At 44.3% G+C, this 27,241-nt stretch overlaps 1 protein-coding gene across 3 annotated transcripts in view; it reads left to right on the top strand.

Moving 5' to 3' along the window:
* The first annotated feature begins 1,001 nt into the window (after window positions 1-1,001).
* Window positions 1,002-27,241, top strand: part of ANO4 (anoctamin 4) — a 164,666-nt gene continuing 138,426 nt past the window's right edge. For 2 of the 3 annotated variants that reach the window (XM_032959970.2, XM_032959969.2), the window contains exon 1: window positions 1,002-1,555. In XM_032959970.2, coding sequence (XP_032815861.1) covers window positions 1,384-1,555 — 172 coding nt within the window. In that variant the 5' untranslated portion in view covers window positions 1,002-1,383. Of the gene's footprint in view, window positions 1,556-1,694; window positions 1,719-27,241 lie in introns of those variants that run through there. The other variant, XM_032959971.2, reaches the window with a different exon arrangement.

Raw genomic sequence — 27,241 nt, 5'->3', positions numbered from 1 at the left:
TTAATAGTTTAATTTGGCCAGTGGGCGAATCGGTTAAACAGGCAGAGAGATTTACTCGTTTCTGCTATTGCCTTCCCCATTATATATATAAAAAAATCTAATTATTTTAGTTGTGCATATTGTTTCCACGCTCGCATGGCCTCTTAAACCCGCTTGTAAATTACTTTACTCACCGTCTCATCCCACCGGCCCCATTCATAGCTTCGAAATTATATCCCGAGATTTAATTTACACGTGAAGTTAAACCTCGTTTGTGGCACTCATTTTCACCGACGTGTATTTATTCAAAAGTTATAATAAAAAAAAACATAGTTCGACTTCGCGTATGTAATTGTTTATAAATGTGGGATACAACATCGCATATCTGACTCCAGAGAGACTAAAGGCACAGGCGGATATGTGATTGTCTCTTTAAAAAAAATGCAGTTGCAACAGGCACGAAAACGTTACTGGACAAATATACAACACACACCGCATTAAACTCGGGGAAATGCTTCACCTTGCTTAAGAAGCGGGCGTTTGTACGCGCGATTCAGGTGTACGTTGCTGCTTGAGAAGAGGTTGGATTTGTGATTATCCGTCAAGAATGACGCTTGCAATGAGCACCAATTCTGTACTGGATGGCGGCTATGCAACGTATTGTAACACACAATCATTTAATCTAATTTACAATCTCAAAACTCGAATTTCACTCTTTGACATCAATGCATTACTAAATCACATTTTCTATGTTCGAATACGGAATTATTAGTAGTAGTAACTTTTTAACGACCAATTTCTTTGTTGATTTAAATCGGCCTCATTATAATTGTCGCTGAGTACAGCTTGGTCTAGGACTGGAGAATGTAATGCGACCACAGTCTTGAGTAAAGACGCCTTGTTTTTATTGTTGTGGCTAGTAGCCGCTGTGCTATCCACATTTACAGCCAGTTTCTCACTCCTCCCCTCCCCACGCGTACTCCCATTCCCTGCCTGGCTCCATCCCGCCCTCCCGCCCTCTCCCCACCACTGCACACTATGAACAAAACCCGCGACTCCTTGGACGGAGCAGCTGTTTCCGCTCGCAGCACGGTTCACAGCTAAAGCCTGCATTTATTTGATTATTCCACTTGTTATTGGAGCAGCCTGCTCTTTAATTCCACTGCAGGACTAGGGCTGCGCTGAAGGGCCACCCATTCAGCCGGCTTGCGCAAGCCCCGTGTCTCCGCCGCCTATAGCGAGACGTTATTACAATACTCTAGAAACTCTATCGGCAGCGCGGGGCAAATACGCAGTGACAGTGAAAAGGTCCTGTGTGTGTGTGTGTGTCTATTATTTTTCTTTTGTGCGGAAACAACAGCGCAGCCACAATTGTTCGTACGGCGGAGCTGATCAGCAGGCGACATGCTTCACGAGGAGAATACGACAGCATCGGAATTGGGGCAGCCTCGTGGGAAGGAGGCGCTCTCGGGGCTAGAGCCTTACGGGGGGCTCCAGCTTCAGGAGCTGCAGCCGGCTGCGGGACCCTCTCAGCCAAGCCTCGACGATCCTGGACCCGACTCGTGCCCCTACCCAGGTAAGGCAGCCAGCCCAGCCAGCCCAGACCCAGCCAGCCCCCCTAAACACTTTCATCAAAGTGGTTTCCTGCCCAAATGTGCGTTCAGGCGATGCTCATCTCTTGTTTACAGCCCCTCAGCCCGTGATGGGATGTCCACGTGTCTATTCATAGGACCAGGAAGGTAGGTTGTGCGAAACCCCCTACCGGGATTTGAACTCGCAATCTTGTGGCTATGGTTGCGAGTTGCTGCTGTCTCTACTGCTGAACCATCTCTGGCCAGCCTCTTGAGATACAAAATAAAACATCGGGGGCATGTCACGGGAAGAGGAATATCTCACAATACCAAAAGTATAGATCACTAAACGTTAACGCTTTGTATTGTTGTTATGCCGATTGACGAAAAAGAACCGGCACGTTCGATGTTCCCCCGGGGGAAGGGCGAACAGATTTCCCAGGACAGCTCCGTCAATGAGGACATCCTCGGGGAATCGGGGACCTGGGCGACCCTCGTAACCACTGATGCAGATTGCAGAAGTTGTAGCAGAATTTCCAGCCACACACCGAAACCTATGGGCTAAATATCCCGGCCTACTTGAAAATCAATTGAGGGATTTAACCATTTGCGCGTCGCCACCGTATACATTTTACAGCCATTGAACACTAACAAAGTGGCATTGTACCAATAAGTGGACTACTGCCTATGCGCTAATTAAAATAGGTTAATACGTGCATAAATATCCGCAGGTGATTTCGTTTGGCGATAGATCGGGAACCGGCTCTGTGATCTTACAGTTTTGTATATTTGTGGGATGGAGTGATGGGGATTAAGTGGATTGTGGCATCGCGGGACCGCGAGGGATAGCAACGAAATGCATAAGGGCTTCATCCAGCAGTGGATAGGACACGGTGGATGAGTTTGATCACGACGATGATGATGATAATGATCATGATGAGAAAATGCCCAATGAGGAACACACGTGTACCTTATCAGGTTAACACATTTGTAGGTGTGTAACGAAGGTCAATAACACTGTTTTATTTAAATCAACAGAGCTGCTTTACCAGCAATGAATGGGTGCAAGGATAGACAGGAAACGGACCATACAGTACCGCTACACACGAAAACAGTGTTGCAATGCCTATTGCATTGCGAAACTTTTGGCTCAGGCCTGTAAGACTTTACAAAACCGTCGGCCAAGACAAACCAAACACACTGATGACAGCGTGCCGTTAAGAGTGCCTCTTCGTTGTAAACAGAGCAACGGTCGAATATCCGACGCGCCACATATCCGCCCTGACCAATAAACCGCCCCTACACACAACGGTCCGAATGACCACACCCAGTGAGTCGGGCGTTCGTGCCACGGTTGCAACTATAATTTTCTATCGATTATTACATGTTCCACCTTTTTCACATATATACCGACGCGACGAGGGTACAACTCAAATTTTTTTTAGGGTCATACCCCCCCCCCCTTTTCCTGGTTTTTATTATTATATTTGCCCATTATAAAGTGAAGCGCTTACAGGTGAAAGACAATCCCTCGAAATATTCACGAGTTGCTCAACGGCGTTGGAAAATTCATTCCAGTAACAAAAATTGGGTGCAATTGTAGCCATATGAGGCATTACTATTACATCTAATCGTCATCATCATTGGGTCGCTGCAGCTCATAGACTCAGTCTCGTTCAAGGGTTGCTCGCCCTTGACCCCAGAAACACTTCGGCAGTGTGGTGGAGGTGTAACGCTATTCAGGACCTGATCTGAAAGCGTCCGAAGACTCATAACAGATTGTGCTCAGGCATGAGCCACTCGGTGAAGGGTGGGGTGGCCAGCGTTTTTGTTATACACCCACGACCCCGTGACGAAGGCAAAGTTGTTTAGCAGCATCGACGCAGTGAAGAAGAGGCAATGATTCGGATCAACTTGTAAAAAGTTGACAGATTTAAATGACATTCTCGGCAGTTTGACTTTTACGCTAAAAAGTAACAACGTTGAGAGGAGGATGGGATTGAAGGAAGACTGGAACTTCACTTTCCCATATGCATATTGAGTGACACCCTAGCCTGCACATTGGTCGACCCCCAGATATGCAACGGTGAACCGTGCAGTATTAATCATCGTATAAAGGCGGGGGGCATGGGATGTTGGGTGAGTGGAGTGACCAAAGCAGATGCCTGTTCTTTCGTAACGTATGTCTTATTTTTTATATGCGATTTCAACAATTCCATATAACAGTTGCCTTACAGTATACAACACACGTTTTATTAATGTTCTCATTGGGCAGCATTTTAACCTCTGTTGCTGAGTTTGTCAGTGCTCTTGTTTGTTTTTCGCAATGCCTTATGGTGTTTATTAAGAAATTACACGAGCATGGGCATAGCTGTTGTGGCTGCTGCCTTGGGCAATGTGTGTGTCTGTGAAGGTTCTCTGAATAGCACCATCACTGGCCCCATATTAAACTGAAACTAAACAAAACAATTTTATTTTACCAGACGCGACTTGGCCACAATTGATAGCTCAATGAAGTGGCTTATCGTGTGGAAATGTATAGCAGCCGAGTACTCTGAACGCAATTTTCTAAATTTTGAGGGAAAATCCATGCGACCACAGGGAGAGAGAGAGGCATGCAAACTCCAAATATACAGCAGGCGTCAGGATCAGGATCGTACCCATGACCTCCTGTATACCAGGCGAGGCAGTTAACATCTTCTAGCCACTGAGATGATGATTAGAGAGAGAGACACCGCAAGCTCTAAATATACAGCAGGCGTCAGGGTCAGGATCGAACCCACGAGCTCCTGTAAACCAGGCGAGGTAGTTAACATCTCATAGCCACTGCGATGATGATGAGAGAGAGAAACATGCAAACTCCAAATAAACAGGCGTCAGGGTCGGGATTGAACCCACGAGCTCCTGTATACCAGGCGAGGTAGTTAACATCTCACCACCGCGGCCGAAGCACCCAGACTGCACCCGATCTCATCGGCTCTCGGAAGCTCAGCGGGATTTCTTGAGCCTGGATAGTGCTTGGGTGAGCGACCACCGTTGTGTGTGCAAACAACAGGTGCAGTAGGCGTTGTGAGCAGCAGAGAGCAGTGTAGCACAATCCATGTTCGTTTTGCCCCCCCCCATCTCCCGCTTATCATCAACCCACACCTACCAGCGTGGTGAAGTATGGCCAATATATCACTCACAGCCCCGCAATGAGTGGGGATGCCCTCATCATTCAGCAGTGGGTTGACAACAAACCAAAAATACACGGGCCGTGCATGTACATCACAGCCTAGAATTGCAAACGCTTGAGAGGGCATGATACTTAAAACTTAGCACTTAGCCTTCTTGCTTTCCTGCTTTGAACTGCATGCCACGTTTACAGACACAAAACATGCGCACACACACAAGTTTATACACTTACAGTCGTTTCAGCAGCTTAATAACCAAGTCACGTACTGTATATGAAGCTATGTTACGATGCCAATGATCCTCGAGGGATAAGCCTCAAGCACTGTCAATAACTGCGGGAGTTGGACCGGTGGAAGTTGATAAGGATGTTGTGCTGCTTTTGCGGTGACTGTGCCAACAGCATCCACATATGGCGCGTAGTGTGATTACACTCGGATGTTGGGAAGGGCATGTGAGGGAATGAAAAATAATAAAGAGACCTTCTGTCTGTGGAAATCTGTTATCCCATAACACGGTAGTTGCGTTCCTGAAGAACGCTTGATGGAAACATCGCGTTATAATAAATAATATATAATATAGGGGTATAGAACAGTCCGCGATAACACGTGAGATGCATAACGCAGGCTGAGCAAAGATCGAGGCGCGTGGGTAGCGTCTGGAAGTATCCAGCAGCATCCCGCCTCGTGTGACGCTACGCCGAGGCAGCCGTACGACCGCCGTGCTCCTTAGTCGCGCGACGGAGTTCCGTTCGCTCAATCGCGTTATATCCAATTCGCATCCGCGTTGTGAGCGATGTGTTGCCCGATGCATTCGTCGCTTTACATCCAATTCGCATTGCGAAAACGCGCGTTATAGGAGAATGGGCTGCACGCTTTAGCCCACCAGCTTTTACTGGGCTCCCCAAGCCAAGTAAGCAGACCCCGCAGTGGCTTTGACATCGTGGGTCTCATCAGCAGAGCCAGGGGCTTGTTTAACAAATGCCACCGGGCTTGCGTTATGCTCCTGACAATTTCCCTAGGTCGACTCGGCACCAAATGAGGACCTGCTGCGGTGCGTAAACATCGCCACTGCTGAGATAACGGCGGCCGGGCGTGGTGCTGGCCACCCACCCCCTCGTGTGCCGTGCCGGCTTTCATAGGTACTCGTTAACAGCACTTGCCCCAACAGTCTGTTAAGGCGATACGGGGATTTTTGTGATTGGCAAGAGCACCCCATCTGCATTACCACCCAGTGTGTTCCTTAGCAATAGATGCTGATTAATAGAGGCAGTTTAATTCCTGTGATATTTTCCACGTAATTTGAAAACATGAATTGGCAAGACTAATTACAACTGTTTAGATTGTTTCATAATTAATCAAATATGTAATCCTTCCTCTATCCACCAACAGATGATGGCCCTCCCCCACATCATAGGATTTGTTTGTAATCATACTTCACCATGCTGGTCAGTGTGGGTTGATGAAGCAGCGGTGGCGGGGGTGGGGGTGAAGGCAGGACTGCTTGCCCCTGATGTTAGCCGTGTGTAGTATTTACATGAGCCACGTAAATACAACGGTTTACGTAAACATCTATTGACGTTTGCACGCGCAGTCGATGCGTGTATCATGAGGGTTAAAAATGGTCTTCAGCCAATGAATCGATGCGTCATTACGTTCTTAAAGGCCATTGTGAACGCACTCCGAAAGAGAGACCCCTCCTTCCTAACCCTGAATAATAACGTTTTATCCCATGCGTTTAGCAGCTGCTGAAAGCTTGTCAGAAGAAGTTTTTTTTTTTAAGGGATAAAGATGACAACCGCATTGAGCGCAAGTGTGCAGGAGAGCGTGGCTGAAAATCGTTTTCAAGTACGTTTAAAGCATTTGACCGGGGCCTAAATTTATCCTTGTGCCGCCATAGATGTCACCGCTTCGGTGCCTTTGTTCGTGAAGGCAGCAGAAGTGCAAAATTTGTTTGGGATCTCAATGTTCTCAGCGCTCACCAAAGGTGAACCGCTTTTTGTCCCATTGGCACCAGCTTCCAAGTGTGTGTGGTGATGCTTAACACTTGCCTCTTGTCACTGGCCTCTTCATCATCGGCCATGATCAATCCCCTGCTGGATAGAGACCTCCACCAAGCCGTCGCCACCTGTCGTGAGTCTGCAATAGAGTGTTCCCACTCAGCACCTGCACATGAGCTAATGTCCATCGCTGCATCTCCTGGGTGGACATCCCCCTCCACTCGGCACGCCTTCACCGGCTGGACGCCGCTGTGCTGGCATAGACGGGGCATTCCGCTGTGCCTCTTGTCTCGCCTCGGTCTGCTCTCATCAGAGCAGTGCCGGAGGATCCTCGTAGCAAAAGTGGCTACACGCGCTACGGGCCCCCACAATTTTCAAGGGCCCCGCGCTAAATGCTTTCAAGCTATCAATTCCGGTTCAGTGATTCTCAACCTGCTCTATTAACTACTTTTTGAACGGCTGGGTGTTTAACGTGAAGGATTTGTTGTATTATCTGGCCGTGTAAGCAAATTTAAAAAAATACAATTACTTTACTATGCAAGTTTTAAAAAAAAATGTGTGTTTCAAGTTATCAATTATGTCAGGAAGTGTGTGTTTTTTTTACGATGAGTCTTAGCGAGTGTGCGGCAAGGTCGCTGTCACCGTGCAATGGTGAGCAGACTGGACTTGCAGCCCAGGAAGTTGCCAGTTCGTTCTCCTGGCTCAGCTACCAGTTACTTAAACAGTGTACAAAGCCTCTTAAATCCCCCAACTCTGTCCACCCGGTGGTATAAATGGACGTACCACAGTCGATCGGCAGGTCACGTGTGACGTCTGGCCAGCGTGGAAGAGGAGGCCACATTCCCTCTAGATCAGAGCTTCTCAAACCTTATTTAGCCCATGGGCCACATCAGCCGATGCAAACATTTACACGGACCGCACAGCCCCCCCCCAACCCCTGTTGACAAAACGCATTCACTTCTCTTTAAATGCCATTCATACAAAATTACACATTTCCGGAACATACATATTTTTTCTGCAGCTAAAAGGGTGTTTTTTGTAGGGGGGGGAGGAGGTAATTAGATCTTAGGGTTAGTAATGATGATAATAATGATTTACATTTATAAAGCACCCTTAAACAATCGTTCTAATCAGGTTAGTCCAATCAGGGTAGTTTACCTAACTACATGTTTTTTAAATGAAATATGAGTAAAATATATATTCATGTCTGACACAAAAGGTATAAACGTTGTAATTATTGTCCGGATCAACCTGCGATTGCATCACAGCCCCGCGTGCCAACGTGGAGGACTGTCGTGGACCACCGCTGGTGCCAGGGACCACACACTGAGAACCACTGCTCTTGAGAGCCCCCCTCGAGAGCAGTGGTTCTCAATGTTGTGGTGCTCCACCAGACAACCACCACAACATTGACAGCCACTGCCCAATGGAGGCCCTTCCGCCAGCAATAGGCGCGAGCAAACTAATGGGAAGCTGCGCTTTGACAGACCGTGCCATCGTCGTAATTTGGCACAAGGCTTAATTCTATAAAGCCAACGGATGTATTGGTTCGCTGTGCATAGAGCTTGGTCAATTCTGCACGCTGGAGGTCAGAAGCGGTGACTTAAAAAAATTCGCCGTTTTTTTAACATGTTCGGCACAGCATGTTGATTGATTGTTGCTAAGTTTGAATTTTTTCGGTCGTTTTTTTTTCTTTCTCAGAAATGCATTATAAAGGTTGGTCTTATTAAACTTCAGAAAATATTACACCAGGACTATTGCTGTGGGCTTGGTCTTGCTGTGGCCTCTTGAGTGATGGTGTTGTTTATAGATTAAGTACTCTGTTACAAAGAGTATATTCGTTTTTCAAACTTTTATTAAATGTAGATTATTCATTCATGTGAAGACAATACTTGCCTTTGTTCCCTGTATAAAGGAGAGTAATGTTGTTAAGTAATGTTTGTGTTTATGCAGCTCATTGATGCTGCCATGGCATAATCGTTAGCACTATCCAGAGGTTGCCGGTTCGTTTCAGTCTCGCGGCACGGCAGCTGAAGTAGTGCGACAGCTTCTTAAATCTCCCCGCCTCTCTCCACTCATGAGTATGAAATGATTTGACCAGTTAGTCGATCAGCTGGTCGCCTGTGGTGGGGCAAAACGTGGGTACTCCCACCTCTTCCAAAATGGGTGGGTAGACTTGGCCAAACGCCCTCTAGAAGGGCGCGGCTCTGGCTGCAGCATGCGTACCACACACATGCCGGCGATGTGCACGTCTTCTTCGAACGCTGGGGAGCCGGACAAGCCCCTCTCTGTACCAGCATGGACGGCACCCCACGTGTTCACCTTCTGAAGCGCTCGCTCGTCAACGTGGCGTGCACGATGACCACCACCACCACAACCATTTCTTTCGTGTTGTGCGGGGTGCTTTTAGCGCCACAGCGCGTGGATTTGTAGCGTTTATTTTCATTTGTTTGTTGGTGACTTTGTATTTCATATCGAAATCGCCTCCAGTGCTGTTGCTGCTGGCGGCAATAAAAGTTGTTTAAAAGTCAAAGTCTAGAAGGGCCACCATAGAGCCCCCTCGAGTGGAGGCCCTTCTGTGTAAGCAGTGGCGGAGGAGCAAACAATTTGCAGGGCTGCACCTTTACACTTTTTTATTAACATCTCACTTTTCAAACTATATATTATTATCTTTTTTGACATGTGAAGTGTGAGATTTTTCGTTGAAAAATGCCAGAGCAATATCTTCTCTTCTTTGGCAGTCCCTCGGTCAAGGATAACTTCCTATATAAACCTCAAGGAAGGCGATCTGCAAAAAAGAATACAACAAATTATGACATTTAGAGAAGCCGCATACAAATATTCCTGCGACATTAAAGTTAATCGTGCAGCCAGTACGTGCCCCGCTTTAAGCAACAGTATTATGCTCACGTGACTCGTGTGTGTTTTCACTCTCGCAGCTAAAGTCTTCAACAGCAACGTGGCAAGGGAACTTGCCAACAGCAACGTGGCAAGGGAACTTAAAGCGCTGAGCCAATGCTAATTCAATCCTTGGTTCGAATCCACGTTTTAGCCACCCATGATCAAATCGGTCCCTCGGGTATGGCGAGGTGATGGTCTCAGCCAAGTCAACAAAAAATGGATACAAAAAATAAAGTGCAACATCAAATTCGGTTTTGAACTTAATTTTGGTCAAATTCTAGCTCGGAAAACTAAAAATGTTGGTGTGACCGTCGCGTGCCAATCTCGTTAAAAAAAGACGATTTTTTTAAAAAAATCTAGCAGCAAGTCTGAATGTCTAAGAGAATGTATTAACAGAAATCTCAACACATTCATCAATAGTACCGCCATAGCACCGCCCCAAAATGTAATAATAAAAATATATGAAAAGGTGACTTTTTTTTTCCTTTTCCGGAAGGGCCCTTCATGATAGCAGGCGAAGGTTCGTAGCGGGCTGTGCTTGTGGACCACCACCAATGCAGCATAACGTGAAATAACTCTATTATTTTTGCATTATTTGAAGAATTTGAACAATCTCTTCAACGCTGAAAACAAAACATGATGGGAAAAATGCACTTTGCCTTCGTAATAGTGGGTAAATAGCTCAAAGTATTATCGTAATTCTGTAATCTTATAATCCATTGATTTATTAAACTTCCATTTCCTTAATACTCTTCACTAAATGAGCAATTTTGTAGCATATCCAACGTTACAACTATTATCTACAAGCAAAGTTGAAAACAAGTTTTTACGTCTCGTTATAAGTTCCTAGTTTTATCTTCAGTCTGTTGGGACAAAACAGCCTCAAATAGAAACCAATGATAACAATGCACACAACAATTCACGGACGTAAACGACTGTGACTCTAAGGCGTGTCGTTGGAAATCCCGCACGTGGGGGACCTTTAAGTGACACTTTAAAGTCGGTGTGGATTGAACGCTGCACCCTGCCGCGAATGTTCAACAGAAGTGGGACAAATGATGATGCTGACAACGACGACGATAATGGTGGTGGTGGTGGTGATAGCCACATTCCCGATGGTGGGGTGACCATGGTCCTGGACTTTGTTGTCGAGAGGAGGAGGAGGTTGTGAGTCACGCTGCTACTGCTGCTACTGCTGCTACAGACAGTTCCACCGTGAGTTGTAGTGCAGGGGGGCAGGAGAGGAGAAAGAGAGATGCTGGGGCTGCTACGGATAAACGATGGCAGGAAGTGACCATGGTTCTGGACTTTGGTGTCGAGAGGAGGAGAAGGTTGTGAGTCGAGCTGTGGAGGATAATAATATGATTACACAATGCATAATAATAATAATAAACACAGCTGTGGCCGCACTCAAACAAAACGAAAGAGGCACAATAAAACAACGCTTAGGAATCAGGTGTTAATGAAAACTAACGTGCGGGTTACTGTGACTAAATCTGTTACGTAAGTGTAAAATAGCCTACTTTCTGAGCAAATAACTTTTCCGAAAACTGCACCCGCTCCTTGCCTGCCAGATAGCAATAACAATAGAACCAGCGCTTAATGAGGACCCGTGGAAGTTAATTGCTATGGAATAAAACAATTTCAAAGCCAATTCAAACCATCATTCTCATCCACGCTCAAGCTTCATCCCTCGGCGACATATCTGTGGGGATCACGCACGCAGACGCGGCGATTATTTATTATTGTTTTTCAAAACGGTACGTGCTCTTCAAGCCGGAAGGAAATGTTGCGAATCAACTCTGTTGTTTAAGAACATTCTGCCGGCGCCAGCTTAATGAATGTTTACATCTGAGGCAATCACAGATGCCCATTAACGTGTTTGAATTATTGCACGTGTCATTCTATAGTCGGAGTGTGCAAAAATACCAGGCGACAATTAATTTGCACACCGACATAATCGCTGCTTAATTAAATCTCATCGATGTTGACATGTTGTTTCTTTTACTCATCGAAGACACATCATTTTAGTTTTTTGTTTAATAAGAGCGTTATATTTTTTGAGCAAACAAAAGACAAAGATCCCCCGTATAGCCTTTACCAAACTGCGGGACAAACGCTGTCCGCAAGCACCTATGCAGGTCGGCACCACACACGAGAGGGTGGGTGGTCAGCACCACACCTGGCCAATGTTTTCCTCTCCAGTGCCGATGTTCACGCACCCACAGAAGCTATTAATTGAAGGCTAAGTGGACATAGGGCAGCCCCAGGCCCGGTTCAGATATTCATAACCGATATCTGCCAAGAGCAGGACTCGAACTCGGGCAGTCAGGTTCGTAGCGCAGCGGCTAATCAATACACTCACTCTCCTCCGTACGTGCAAACGCATATACACACAAACACACGCACACACCACTATAGAGTTTGCCAAACGCTAATGGAATTGGCCAAACATCCCGAAAGTCTTGAGGCTCAGCGAGGCTACATTGTGTAATAATATTAATAATAAAATAAAATTCCGTCCTTTGACAATCCGCTCCTGGATGAAGGGCTTCCCATGCTACGTCGGTCTTGGGGACTGAATATATTTCGCCCATGTTGGTCGAATCATGTTGGCGAAGGTTGTGGAAAAAGACAGGCGACGATATCTGGTGTCACTCGGCACTGATGTTCCATGGCTGGGGAATCAAACTTGGATCACCCGAGCTAACGGTCCAGTATGCCAGCATGCTTTCCCAATTGCGTGGCATTAGTAATTAATTACAATGATAAAAAAACCTCTATATGTGAGCATAAAGAGTTGGGAAATAAGTAGTAGTGATAACACAAGACACACCCAAATCCTGGTAGCACTGTGCTGTCCGTGTTTCGGAAGACTGTATCATCTCTGAGAAAACTCCTGCTTTCTGTGTGTATGAGAAACGATTGTGAAACTCATTACGTGTTCAGCAAAACGATGACGGTGTAAATGTGTGCGATGCCTGCCATATGTGCCCGGAGATTGAGAAAGATGAGTGCGCTATGCCCCATTTTGTGCTCATTACTGCAGTTTCAAAAGAAATGTTTCTCTTAAGTATAATGAATACGTTAATAGTTAATGATTGTATACAATATTTACATGCAGGGAATAAAAACAACATGTCAGAATACATTAAATCATTATTTATTTACTACTGCCGGGGAGAGAGTTATTTGCTTGATTAACTTTTGGCAACAATGTTTTCAACCAACAACGCACTCTGCATTTCCATTTGGAACATCTGTCCCAGGGCCCTTGATATAATTCAACACACAGGCTCGATCTGCTGACCTACACTGTCTCGTAAATAGTGACACCAGATGGCCACTTGAGGATCTGTGCGAAGTGTCTAGTCCTTTAGCTGCATGGTTTTGCACATCCCTCCGATAGCCCTCTGTCCACGCAACTCTCTAGTCACGACTGGGCCCTCCAGGTTTGGATGTGAATGGAAATCGAGGAGCCACATGGGCAGTTCACGGTGCCGGAGCAGAATTCGCTCGCCGTGGTTTAGTGGCGAAGGTCACTCTTGCAAATTAGACTATCCTGGTCTCTTGAGATCTCACCCCGGTTCAACAAATGCAACTTGATTTACGCCAACAAACGTATTTAGAGTTGTCAGTATCTGTACAGTACAGGGACTTATCTACTTACGAACATTCAACTTACGTACTTTCAGATATACGAGCAAACCTGTCCGTATGTCCAGTTGCCTATTCGGACCGAGAGTCGTAAGTTAAGCCGCCGCGCAATAGATGGCGGTGGTGGCATCTACATCTGCAGCATGTGAAGAAAGTGTGGCATCTACATCTGCAGAACATGAAGAACCAGTGGCATCTACATCAACGGGAGATTATACAACGTTTAAAGCCATTCCCCGTATTTAGTGTACATGCCCTACAATATGTTTGGAATCGACTGGGGTAAAGTTGGACTTACCAACAACTTGACTTACGAATATACCTTTGGAACACAGCTAGTTCTTATGTAGAGGGGTCTCTGTACAATGCATGGCAAATAAAAACAAATTCGTATAACTCAAGTTGTGCCATGTAAGGTGGTTACCAACAAGTCAAATATTTCGTCTGGTCATTTTATGAAGGTGGTTCTAATGTTCGAATCCATCTCTCTGTGCTCGGAGCTCGTGAAAGGAGGTTCGTTATTGAAGGTAGACGTTCCTCCAACCCCAACATTACTTTCACCAGTGTCCTTTCTCTAATGGCCACCTTAATGGATCATTTCATTACTGCTCACCTGGGGCTCCTCATTAAGCTGGAATGGCGCTTTTTCCTGCACTCAACAACAAATGGGCTAACACTAAACCTTGTAGTTGAGAGCCGAGTCGTAACGTTACGAGTCGTAACAAGGCGTGTCATGATTCATTCCCCATCCCCCATATCGATTTGGTTAATTGTTACAATCCAGGGTCATGATTCAATTCAAGGTGGATTATTTTTGTCTTGTTTTTACCGTCTCGTTTGTACTGCTGCTCGATTTTTTTTGCTCTATCTCGTTTACACGGTTGTAGATCTATCTCAGCTCAGCGATAACTGGAGAGTAAGAGAGCCCAACATTACACGTGCGTTTGCACTTGTAATGTTGACTGAATTCAAGCACTGATAATTGCAAGATATCAGTGTGACCGTCATTTGACAAATAGTCTCATGGCAGAGGGTGTGGAAAAATTGCAAACCCTGCTGCTGTGCAAATCATAAAAGGGACACTTGGAGGATTTTTATGGAGATGTCCGATGAAATATATGCTCCATCAGCCATGCACACTGCTTTTCGATATATTCAAATTAATTATTTGTCTCATAACATGTAGCAGCTCGCACAATTAGAATAAATTGCTGTACCAGCTTTACATATTGACTCGTCGCTTTTTGATATGATGCCAATGGTACGTTTTTTACACACATTTTTGAGCCAAACCATGACCTGTGATAATTAATTAAATCACTGAGTAGGAGGTGGGTGAGATGGGTGAATTGTGCCCCTTATAGTAAGCACCCTTAAACACGTACATTACACTTTAAAGACAAGCACGTGATAACATGCGTATAATGTAAACATAGATTAGATATTTAAATTCCCCTTCCTCCTCAAATTCCTTGGCATTTTCGGCCATTGGGGCATTGTTGTGCCCTTCACAGATATCTCCAGACGGTTGTCAGAATCAAAATATTTATTTATCCTGGAGAAATACGATGAGCTATATGTTGTTGTTTTTCACAGATGTCAAGTCGGTGTGGGTCATGAGGTTACAACAACAAACAACATGGGACCCTTCTTGCCAGCATCCAAATATAACAATACATTTTACCCTTTCTGGCATTAAAACAGTTGTGTTAAGATGTTAAAATACCAAACAGAATCCTTTTACAAGGAATCCTGTCTGCATTAACCACACGTACTTGTGGTGAACATGCAAATAAAAACACATGTTCTGATAATATATGATGCATTTGAAACCGATGTTCACCATTAATTCCCTGAAAAAGGATTCTGTTTGGTGTTTTAACATCTTAACACAACTGTTGTATTGCCAGAAAGGGTAAAACATATCGTTAAACAACAAACAATGCCAAGAAAACGATTGGAGAGCAACGTATAGGAAAGGCAAGCAAATCACGAAAGATAAATAAAATAGATAACGTTTATAAGTTCAAATTGCATATGTACACCAATTCCCAAGGTTGGGTAAGGCAGGGAAATAACAGAAAAAAAATAGGACCAGATCACACCAAGACAAGATGTCTTTCTCTCTGTCCATCGTGGCGTCATGCAAATGATCGCCGCGGTGGCGAGATGTTAGCTCCCTCGCCTGGCATGCAGGAGGAAATTGGGTTCGATCCCCGACACTGACGCCCTGCATATTTGGAGTTTGCACGTTCTCCCTGTGGTCGCGTGCATTTTACCCCAGCTCCTGTCATGTCTTTCCATGGAGAATCATGGAAAGACATGATTCTCCAAATGTAGACTCATGTCTTTCCATTATTTGGCTGTTATACATTTCCACACCACCTCGTCAAGCTACCATTTAGCGATCGCCAGGTCTCCTTCTGCCAAAAAAAGCAAAAAAAGCAACGTAGCTCGGTTGGGCCTTGCCTGGTGAAATAAAAGTTTTAGCTTAGCTTTAGGTCGCTCGCAACCCGTCCAGTGTGTGATGTTTCACATATTGTCAGAGCATTCTCGTCACCCCGACTCCACCAACCCCAAGGACCCTTCCCAGTTTCCCCTCCATTACCGCACGGTCACCGTTCATCCTTGCCAACATGTCCACGATATTTTAATTTCCCGTACTTGAACCGGCTTTGGTGGTCTTGACCTGACGCAGCATATGTTAGATTATCTTACGTATACTGATTAACCTTCAAAATATGACGTTCAAGATGGTTTTATTGGTCGTGACTGTAAGCTATAAAGCAATAACAAACACCTTATTAATCATGTAGCTCTTTTATGATAGTGATATTTTATGTTTTATAGCGCGTCATTAATGTAAATTGCATCTCGAAACGTTGCTAATTGTTATTAATTTAATGTTTGACATTGACAAGGAAGACACGTGTACATTTAATGTCAACACATTGAAGAAAACCGACGTATTGAAAATTCTTGATTCGCTTTTACCTGCTATAGCGGTACTACTGTGTAGGTACCCTCAGTTATGTTGTATACCTCTCGAATGTATTTACGGATCTGAATTTACATATTGAACACCTTGAGCGTGGCTTATCACTTCACGTATGACGATGATAATGCATTAATAACACACCTGGGAGTAGAATTACGAGCTCGCGTTGTTTCCAGGTGTATTCTTGCGTGGCTGCTCACTCAGCAGCATGTTAAATGGTACTTTAATCATTTAAACACTTTTTTTTTGCTTTGGTGGTCCTAAAGCAATGGTCAGTCACACTCACCCCCTGATGTTCACCGACACAACTGCCAGTGTCTGCGGATCTGTTATTGCCTCTCACCATGTGAATGTGATACGACTAATTGAATGCAGCTGGTGCTTGACATTGTTGTTCGCGTTGTACTGGCTCGAAATCGTTTTTTTTTACTTGGGAAATGTCCGTTGTATACAGTGGCACTTGAAAGCTGTCACGGGGCAATGATTAGCACACTGGACTTGTAATCAAGAGGTCATACATTCGATTCTAACCCCCAGTGCAGTCGTTGAAACAAAGGAAAGTTCCTTCAGTGCCCCTCTGCTCAACCCCTGACTGGTCCACCCAGCAACACCCATCTCCCATCGGTGTGAAAGGGGAGGCCAAAATACGTTGTAGAGGGGCTCTCCAGAGCTTCATCGAGTGAAGATGAATTCTGACAGCAGTGGCTTGGCAGGTGAATTGGACGGCCGTAGCATTACCTCGCTTTTTATTACACATTGACACAAAGGACATGCCACTGTGTTGCTACTCGTTGAACACAACCAACCGGCCCCCCAAGTTATGCACAAAATCCCCAGACAACCTTCGCTCATGCGAAGGTTACTCCTACTCAAAGGCTGCCTTTGTCATCTGGAGAGAAAAAAAAAATACTAAAACCCTTTCCCTGTTCAAATCCGAGGTCAAGACCTTGTTCTTGTAGTCTCCATGTGACTGATTGGCTCTCACGATGATTGGCTTTCGTTCACATCTTTGCATCCTCTATTCTTCCATGATTGGTAGCCTAATCTTCAATGCCCCCTAAAAAGGTCTGTCAAAATTACAGTATCTCGATGCACCTTTTCCCCATACGTGCATCTTTTTTTTAGATGTGGTCACATCAATACACTTTAATCAGCTTCATCATAAGCCCTGATTTATCCACTGCTGGATGAAAGCATCCCCAAATCAGCGACATATGCTATGATCTTACGATGCAACAAGTCCCTACTTACAAACTGATGTCCCATCTCTGCAGGAAATATCCTCTCAAACGCATTTCCCCTCGATCCTGGCCATCATCTCTCTGAGCGATGTGTTCCTGGTTATGCCCAATTATTTTTCGTAGCAGTCGGTATCATGTCTCCAATTCTTTGTATTTCCTCTGATCCATGTGTTCCGGCTCTTAGCTTGGTTATGCAACTCCAAGCTGGCATCTCTCAGAGTTTTCTTTGTACATACTCTCTGGTTCTTTCGGTAAAGTCACGTTGGTAAAAATAAAAAAAAATATAAGGTTAATCAAATCACGACGTTTCGGAGGTAACACAAACTTCCATCATCAGGTGTAACTAGCACAGCAAAAATGACTGTAAATGGAGCTATTTTGTAATAAGAGATGATTATATAGGGTAAAGAGGAGGGGGGGAGGAGCCAGGGAGGACGGACGCAGGGTGGGGGGGGGGTGTTTAGAGTTATTTCTTTATACACTTTTCAGCTTTTTGCCCTCCTAGTGGCGGTTGTGTTTTACCATTTAGCTTTGATTCCCTCTGCTTATGGCCCTGGGTGTTTCCAGTATCTTGTAAAGATTCGTTGAACCGTTGAGTGAAATCGATTCTCGCACTTAGGATACGTGCATCGAATGACGCCTGTTATAAGCAACCGTTTTCCATTCATATACCTTGTATGTAATTGGTTCACGTAACCTAAGCAGCTACGAGACGTGCTACATTGACCACAGTGATACATTTTTTTTGTATATAGGACATTGAATCGCGGCCATGGATTTTGACGATGCATCAAATCGGTGACAACTTGGCAAGAGGAAGTGAATCGAATAGCACAGTGCAGAAAGTAATATTTACCGAATTGTAAAGAGGCATTACGTGGGACTCTGCATTGCCAAGAGAGTGCAATGTGGTGTCGTGTGCCCCAAATTGTGTACCAGTGGTGAGCTACACATCATAAACTTGGGCCGTGACAATAAGGGATGTAAGGGATGGAAGTCAAGTCCACGAAGCAGAATTGAGGTTGTGTGTGTGTGTGTTTTTTTTAAGAAACACTGTGGTGCGGAAGGGGGGGGGAAAGACAAACAGGAAGGGAACCAGTGAAATGTGAAGTAAAATAATAGTTTGCATTTGAAGAAAACTCTGTGAGTGGCTATATTGAATTGGTATGGACATTATAATATAATGGGAACACACCAGGCAGCTAAACAGGATCCCCCTCAAGCAGAAATACTCGGGGGGGGGGGGGGGGTAGCAAAGGGGGCACATTCAAGAAAGAGCAGGAATGACAGGTGAAGGTGATATGAAGAATAATTATAGGATTTACCCTTTCTGGCAACAGAACAGGTGTTTAAGATGTTCAAATACTAAATAGAAACATTTAGCAAGGAATCAAGTCTGCCTTAACCACACACGGTACTTGTGGTGAACATGCAAACAAACATGCTCTGACAATATCTGGCATTGTCTTTTAAACTGATTGGCCTACACCAGAGGCAGCAGGCTTCTTTATGGCCTAGACTCACCGCCAGTGTCAGACCTGAGAACGCCAAAATGCGAACAGCACAAAGACAACGCCACACGTGTCAGAGCATTAATAGCCCGGGGTGAGCAGCTATATCATGAGATACCTTTTTGCCAGTAGCAATGTATGAAAAATAAGAAGAGGTTTCACACTTTCAGGCAATAAAACAGGTGTCAAGGTGTTTAGACACGTGTTTGTGATATGGGTTGTGGTAGTGATAGGGGTTGGGGTAGTGATAGGAGTTGGGGTAGTGATAGGGGTTGGCGCAGTGATAGGGTTTGGGGTAGTGATAGGGGTTGGGGTAGTGATAGGGGTTGGGATAGTGATAGGGTTTGGGGTAGTGATAGGGGTTGGGGTAGTGATAGGGGTTGGGATAGTGATAGGGTTTGGGGTAGTGATAGGGGTTGGGGTAGTGATAGGGGTTGGGGTAGTGATAGGGGTTGGGATAGTGATAGGGTTTGGGGTAGTGATAGGGGTTGGGATAGTGATAGGGGTTGGCGCAGTGATAGGGTTTGGGGTAGTGATAGGGGTTGGGGTAGTGATAGGGGTTGGGGTAGCGATAGGGGTTGGGATAGTGATAGGGGTTGGGGTAGCGATAGGGTTTGGGGTAGTGATAGGGGTTGGGATAGTGATAGGGGTTGGGATAGTGATAGGGGTTGCGGTAGGCCTGGTCGTAGCTGGGGGGCGAGGGTAGGGAGGAGCAGTCGGATGGGCTAGGGGAAAAGAGATGGGGGCTGTTTTAGGGGAGGAGCGGCATCACGTGAGTGAAGGTGATTATTTTGCGTGAGGTGGGAGTTTGTTCCAGTGAATGGGGAGCAAAAAGGGAAAAGTAACTGGAGCTTGACCGGATGCAGGGCGCGAGGGAGGCACAGACTGGGACATTAGAGATTGGGAGCGGAGTGGATGGAATGGGAGAGAGTGAGGTAATCAGATCACAAGGGGCATGAATTGTTACATGCCTCCTCAACACCGTTCACCCTCCCCAAAACCGTCAAATTGACAGAATCGGTATTTTACAAAGAGGAGACTTTTTTTCTATAATAGAGGTGTTTGGGTTAGATAGCGTCAATACAAATGTGCCGGTAAACCCGCCGTTGGCTCACAAGTGACGACATCACATCTATCCGTCTATTTAAGACCGAGACAGGAGGATTTCTCCATATATTTGGCTGTCGCCGGATGATGCTGGTTGCGAAACGTCGTAGACGAATTATAAATATTGTGAGGTTACTTTCAAACACACCGGTGTGCTGTACTAGTAACGAATTGGCACGTTTTGTTTACCTGACAAACCTTACTAATTGGCTGTGTCGAGTGGTGGAGGGTTTAACGACACGTTTCTATTTACGCGATCTAACCCAAAAACATCTATTGTGGGTAATATTGGTTGCTAAAGCCTACTTGGTAAGGAGACTGTTTCTTTCTCAGCATTTCCCTGCGGTCAGGCAACTACTAAGCAAAAGTTTATATGGCAGAGATATTTATTTTCAAAAGTTGTCGCAGATGGTAAATCTAATTTAGCGTTGCTTTGCATTCTAAGGGGATCTTTTTAAATTAAATATTCTTCGCAGATGAAGCTTGCGACACGTTTAAAATACGAGTTAAATGGTAAATTTGCTTTGGAGTGGCCGAACACTTCGTGTGGTTTGCGCGCTTGATGATGATTGCTTGTGTTGCAATTGAAACGTCGTGATTTAATTTATTTGATGTTTTTTCACCTGCATGACTTGACCGAAAGAACCAAAGAATATGGATCCTTGCAGTCACGAAAACTTCAAATCTAGAAGGAAGGCACTGACTAAGTAAAATATTTCCAAAATGTGCATTGTGCTCACCGTGTGTCACCCCTGGACATGTGTACACCAATTACAAAAATCCCCTCTATAGCCTAAACTGAATCTTGGAGCAAGTGCTGTTTGCACCTATGAAGGCCGATGCGGTACACGAGGGGGTGGGTGGCCAGCACCACGCCTGGCCGCCTTTGTCTCCCCAGTGGCGATGTTTACACACCGCACCAGGTACTCATTTGAGGCCGAATCGACCTAGGGGAGGCCCTGGACCGGTTTAGATAATCGTAACTGGCGTTGGCCATGAGTGGGAATCGAACTCGGGTTGCCGGGTTCGTAGCGCCACTACACTATCGATTCCTAGAATATGTGCGCCACACGTAAATAATCAAATGGACATAAAAAACTATATTTTTCTCATGGAGAGAAGAACCCTCCGTCTGTTCATTATTCTCCGCCACAATGCACATTTCGATTTGTAAAGTCTCGCTGTTTTTGTGCAGAAAAAGCCCGTCGTAATGAGGGAGGGTGTCACATCGACCAACTCAACAGCTGTTGCTTCATGGGTTTGATCCTGCTGATGAAACAACGAAGGTTGAAACTGTTCCAGGATTTGTGCATGCTTAAACAAATTGAGCTGGAATGCATCGGTCTTGGAGACCGATATGCTCATGGGAACATTTGTTTTTGTTTTATGTTTAGTGCAGACTTACTGTTTGTTCATTGTTTATTAATGACTTACTATCCTGAACAATACATGATGATTGGATTTTACCATATGCGTTTTCACTATGTTTATCACAGATTAAGATAATAAACTTAGTTTGCCCAAAAATGGGCAGTGACTATGACTTTATTGCTTACATCCGATTTATTTTATAGGGTAGTCGGTATAACAATGACAATCTAAAATGCGCTTGATTAACAGTGGTGTTTATAATAAGACCTTACTCTTTGGTAATTTCAGACCATTTTAATCCGTCAAAATATATTGCCTGTATTTATGTTCGAATTAGACATACTGTGCATTGCATGTGATTGTACAAACGCAATACTTGCAGTGGTAGCCAAGGAATGGAACGTCCGCTGATGAAATTGAACAATTAAATCCGTGAAAACTCAGAAAGTAATACGTTTTGATGGCTTGGGGTGGCCTTCATTCAGCAGTGCATTGACCATGGCTGATGATGGTGGTGATAATGCATTGTATTGGATTCTATAGAAACCTTAAGATGTGTTAGACGTGTATGGCCATTACTAAAGCGGTACATTAATTTATAATTTTCACATTAATTTTATTTCTGTCAAAATATTAAATTATCTTTGGTGAATAATCAGTATTATTTAGAAGTTTGGCGGATTGATGATTTATTCTAATTCTGTGATTATCGAAAAATATAAATAATTGGGTTCGAGCGGTGTGCATTACAAATTGGTTTTTACACTTTTCATCTGGAGTTTTTTATATGAGGTACAAAAAAATAATAATGTTTTGCAAGCAAAATACAGTAGGGCTAAATAGTGCACCTTTTCTAATGTGAAATATAAAATATCTACTTAAAATAGTTACATTTTTTTTAATGTCTCCCGTTTTTTTTTCACACTCAGACCTTTCATGATTACAAAAATGGGCAAAATCTCTTCAAAGTGAATGTAACAATACTGCCAGATTCTATCCCACCTTCAAATGACCTTGCTGAATGCATTACTTTTCCAATTGTATTATCATCCTTCCAAACGTGTTAACTGCATACTGAAACTTGCTTGGCAGGGCTGTAGCATATCGCAGACATTACCACACCCACAGGCATCTTGTTCCTATTCGTTCAGGTTTAGCCTCTGCATGTGCTTGCCATGGAAGACCGTTGAGCGTAATTATTTGCATTTATAGGGCACGAGCTTAAATGCTTCAGCAAACTCAAAGTGCCTTGTGTCACCTCTCGTCTCAACCATTCCCGTGCCCTGCTGCAGTGTCAGCTGTCCCTGCGCAACACGAGGAGCCAGCGGCACGGGCCTGCTCATGGGCATTTATTCTTTCTGCACTCGACCATTGGTGCGTCGCAATGACGTGCTCCTGTGCCGGCTGCAATGTGCACTGATGTCTACTTTATTGAGGGCGATATTGGCACGTAAAATAAAAATAAAATAGATGTATTGATTGACGTGGAATGCATAGCGAGCATCATAGCCGCTGTTTTCAAATGTGAAAATCATTGTACGAAGTGAAAGTAAATCTGCAGCCCCGAAGACTCCTTGGTCACGTCACTGCTGGTGGAAGGGGCTCCACTCGCAGCTCTAGGTAACCCCTCTTGAGTGTATGTTGGCCTACTCTTTCACACTGGCCAGACATCTTGGAAGGCGTGTGAGCACCCACACGTTACACTACCACGCACGACCTGCCGATCGACTAACTGTGGTGCGCACCTTCAAACCGCCGTGTGGACAGAGGCGGGTGGACGGACGGGATTCAATAAGCTTGCCCCATTATCTCAACTTCTTTCCCGAAAAGTGAAATCGAACCGGCGACCTCTGATTTGCCAGCGCGATAACTTTTGTTCCACGGCGAGCATCACACTCGTTGTTATAGCTCGTGCATAAATAGTTCCTTCTGCAATTACCCGTTCAGGTAAATAGTTCCTTCTGCAATTACCCGTTCAGGTAAATAGTTCCTTCTGCAATTACCCGTTCAGGTAAATAGTTCCTTCTGCAATTACCCGTTCAGGTAAATAGTTCCTTCTGCAATTACCCGTTCAGGTAAATAGTTCCTTCTGCAATTACCCGTTCAGGTAAATAGTTCCTTCTGCAATTACCCGTTCAGGTAAATAGTTCCTTCTGCAATTACCCGTTCAGGTAAATAGTTCCTTCTGCAATTACCCGTTCAGGTAAATAGTTCCTTCTGCAATTACCCGTTCAGGTAAATAGTTCCTTCTGCAATTACCCGTTCAGGTAAATAGTTCCTTCTGCAATTACCCGTTCAGGTAAATAGTTCCTTCTGCAATTACCCGTTCAGGTAAATAGTTCCTTCTGCAATTACCCGTTCAGGTAAATAGTTCCTTCTGCAATTACCCGTTCAGGTAAATAGTTCCTTCTGCAATTACCCGTTCAGGTAAATAGTTCCTTCTGCAATTACCCGTTCAGGTAAATAGTTCCTTCTGCAATTACCCGTTCAGGTAAATAGTGCCTTCTGCAATTACCCGTTCAGGTAAATAGTTCCTTCTGCAATTACCCGTTCAGGTAAATAGTTCCTTCTGCAATTACTCGTTCAGGTAAATAGTTCCTTCTGCAATTACCCGTTCAGGTAAATAGTTCCTTCTGCAATTACCCGTTCAGGTAAATAGTTCCTTCTGCAATTACCCGTTCAGGTAAATAGTTCCTTCTGCAATTACCCGTTCAGGTAAATAGTTCCTTCTGCAATTACCCGTTCAGGTAAATAGTTCCTTCTGCAATTACCCGTTCAGGTAAATAGTTCCTTCTGCAATTACCCGTTCAGGTAAATAGTTCCTTCTGCAATTACCCGTTCAGGTAAATAGTTCCTTCTGCAATTACCCGTTCAGGTAAATAGTTCCTTCTGCAATTACCCGTTCAGGTAAATAGTTCCTTCTGCAATTACCCGTTCAGGTAAATAGTTCCTTCTGCAATTACCCGTTCAGGTAAATAGTTCCTTCTGCAATTACCCGTTCAGGTAAATAGTTCCTTCTGCAATTACCCGTTCAGGTAAATAGTTCCTTCTGCAATTACCCGTTCAGGTAAATAGTTCCTTCTGCAATTACCCGTTCAGGTAAATAGTTCCTTCTGCAATTACCCGTTCAGGTAAATAGTTCCTTTTGCAATTACCCGTTCAGGTAAATAGTTCCTTCTGCAATTACCCGTTCAGGTAAATAGTTCCTTCTGCAATTACCCGTTCAGGTAAATAGTTCCTTCTGCAATTACCCGTTCAGGTAAATAGTTCCTTCTGCAATTACCCGTTCAGGTAAATAGTTCCTTCTGCAATTACCCGTTCAGGTAAATAGTTCCTTTTGCAATTACCCGTTCAGGTAAATAGTTCCTTCTGCAATTACCCGTTCAGGTAAATAGTTCCTTCTGCAATTACCCGTTCAGGTAAATAGTTCCTTCTGCAATTACCCGTTCAGGTAAATAGTTCCTTCTGCAATTACCCGTTCAGGTAAATAGTTCCTTCTGCAATTACCCGTTCAGGTAAATAGTTCCTTCTGCAATTACCCGTTCAGGTTAGACATTTTCATCTCTTCCGTAGATACAATTATTTTATCAGGGTTGCCCCCTTTGCAATTTGAACATAGTGACAACGCAATTCCGATCATGAAAACATTTGCGCGACCTTGCCCGCAGAGATTATTTTACAGCACAACAATGAAAAAGATCCGCATCGAAACAAATGCAAACTGTGGGCCCCAGTGTACTGTCAGTTTTGAAGTTTAAATAACAAAAAAAAACATTCACGGCTTGTAAGGCAGAGCCAGCAGACCGACAATATCCGACAGCCCCTCTTCGTTTCATTGAGCAGCTCGTGGTGTTTTCTTTTTTTTGACTCGGGGGTTTCATTATAGGCTCCGTCGGCCAGCCGAGCTGACAATCCGCCGTAAAACAGTGGCTTGCGAATTCAACAACAAAGAAGGAACGATAAATTTTGATTTAAAGCTTTCGTGACTGCAGTAATTCATATTCTTAGCTCTTTCGGTAAAGTCACGTTGAAGGGAAACAATAAAATAATAAAATATATAACAATAAAAAACATCTGTTTCCCATCAACGTGACTTTACCGAAAGAGCTAAGAATATGAAGCAACGATAGTTGGATTGACCACAGCTGATGGTCATGACGATGATTATTGCCGTGTGCGTTTTTCTATTTTTGTTTTAAACGGGGAAACTGATAAGTAAGTTACATAGTCGCAACAAACCCTAAACCGCATCAGCACAAACTATGGCAGCTGATGCAGATACTCGGTGCACAAATGGAATATAAAAAAACTCTCTGATGTGCCGCCCAGAAGAGACCATGGAACTCATAAATATTCAATGTCCCATGAACAAATATGAAGGGGGCATCAAAGTGGCACACTCGGCTACTTCTGAAGCAATTATATGACTCGGCCAGCTCGATGTAAAATCATTGTTGTCGTTCTACCACAACATCAGACATACGAAAAAGATAGTCGCAATTGTTCTGACTTTGTATGACACTTGATGGTAATCTTGGTTTGAAGCTTTCGTGACTGCAGGAATCCATAACTCTTTTGTTCTTTCGGTAAAGTCACGTAGGTAGAAAAAATAATAATACAAGCAATCGTCGATCGTCGATTGTCGATTGCTTGCGTGGCGATCATAGCATCGTGATCTATTATTTTTTCCACCTACCTGACTTTAGCGAAAAAACCAAAGAGTACTTCATGATTATTAGGACCGTTATTTGAACCTCATGGACGGGACCCAGGGATCCAGAAAAAACGGGAGCAAAAATCGTGATTAATTTTAATTTGTTTTTTTTGGCGACCCCATCCCACCGCGCGCACGAACGCCGCGACCCGCCTGGCACGGATCGTTCTGTGGTCACGTCGTGTTCAAGCAGCAGCAGCAGCAGCAGCGGCGGCGAGGACAAATGCGCACAAGAGCTGAAGAAGCGAATTCACTCCATGCTCGGGTATGGGCAGCATCATGTCGTGCCCAAAGCTGCTCAAACTGCCTACACGACTTACGTCCTTTATTTGTCATAACGGTATGCACAATAATACAGTGAAACCGCTCTCTTATCCTCATTATTATTTGTGACCTGTCTGCAGCCAGGATCAATCGATGGCAATCCTATTACCTGCAGATATTTAACAGATGAGATGCGTTGCACCGTTAATTCCTCCTGTTTCATTATAATACTTCTCTTGTCCGTAAGCATCTGTACAGATAGGTTTTTTTGCGTTTAAGCCATAGTCCCCACATACCGCTCGTATCAATGCGGATGAGAGGAGCGGCGACCCACTACTCTGTAGAGTAACATTGGTATAAACGCTTGTTACAATATGAACAACGCGTACTATGTTATGTACTGTTTACAAAGTGTGTTCACAAATCCACACTGAGAAAGACGATGATTGACAGAGGGGTGTACATATTTTTTTTCGATAATGTATTTAAATAGAGGTACTGCAGGTAAGTAGTTTTCAGTTTTAAGGGCATCGTTTAACAAAGACAACACTTGCCACCATCCTTCAAACCCATTGGTGAAAAAGGGCAAAGTTTGTGGTTACATTATTATAATAATACAATGTTTACATTATAACATAATGTTTGTGCGAGAGCCGGGGGCTTATGGTTAATAAGGACAACACAAGCGTGCTTGTCCAGCCTTCTTGTTTTAATGGGCCACGTTTGTCAGAGTTGTCAGTGGATGCAACGTGAACTT

Source organism: Petromyzon marinus, chromosome 24 (assembly GCF_048934315.1).
Source record: "Petromyzon marinus isolate PM22_M1 ecotype Great Lakes invasive population chromosome 24, UKy_Petmar_22M1.pri1.0, whole genome shotgun sequence".
NCBI lineage: Eukaryota > Metazoa > Chordata > Hyperoartia > Petromyzontiformes > Petromyzontidae > Petromyzon > Petromyzon marinus.
The sequence above is the reverse complement of the archived record's forward strand: the minus strand, read 5'-3'. Positions and strand labels throughout refer to the sequence as shown.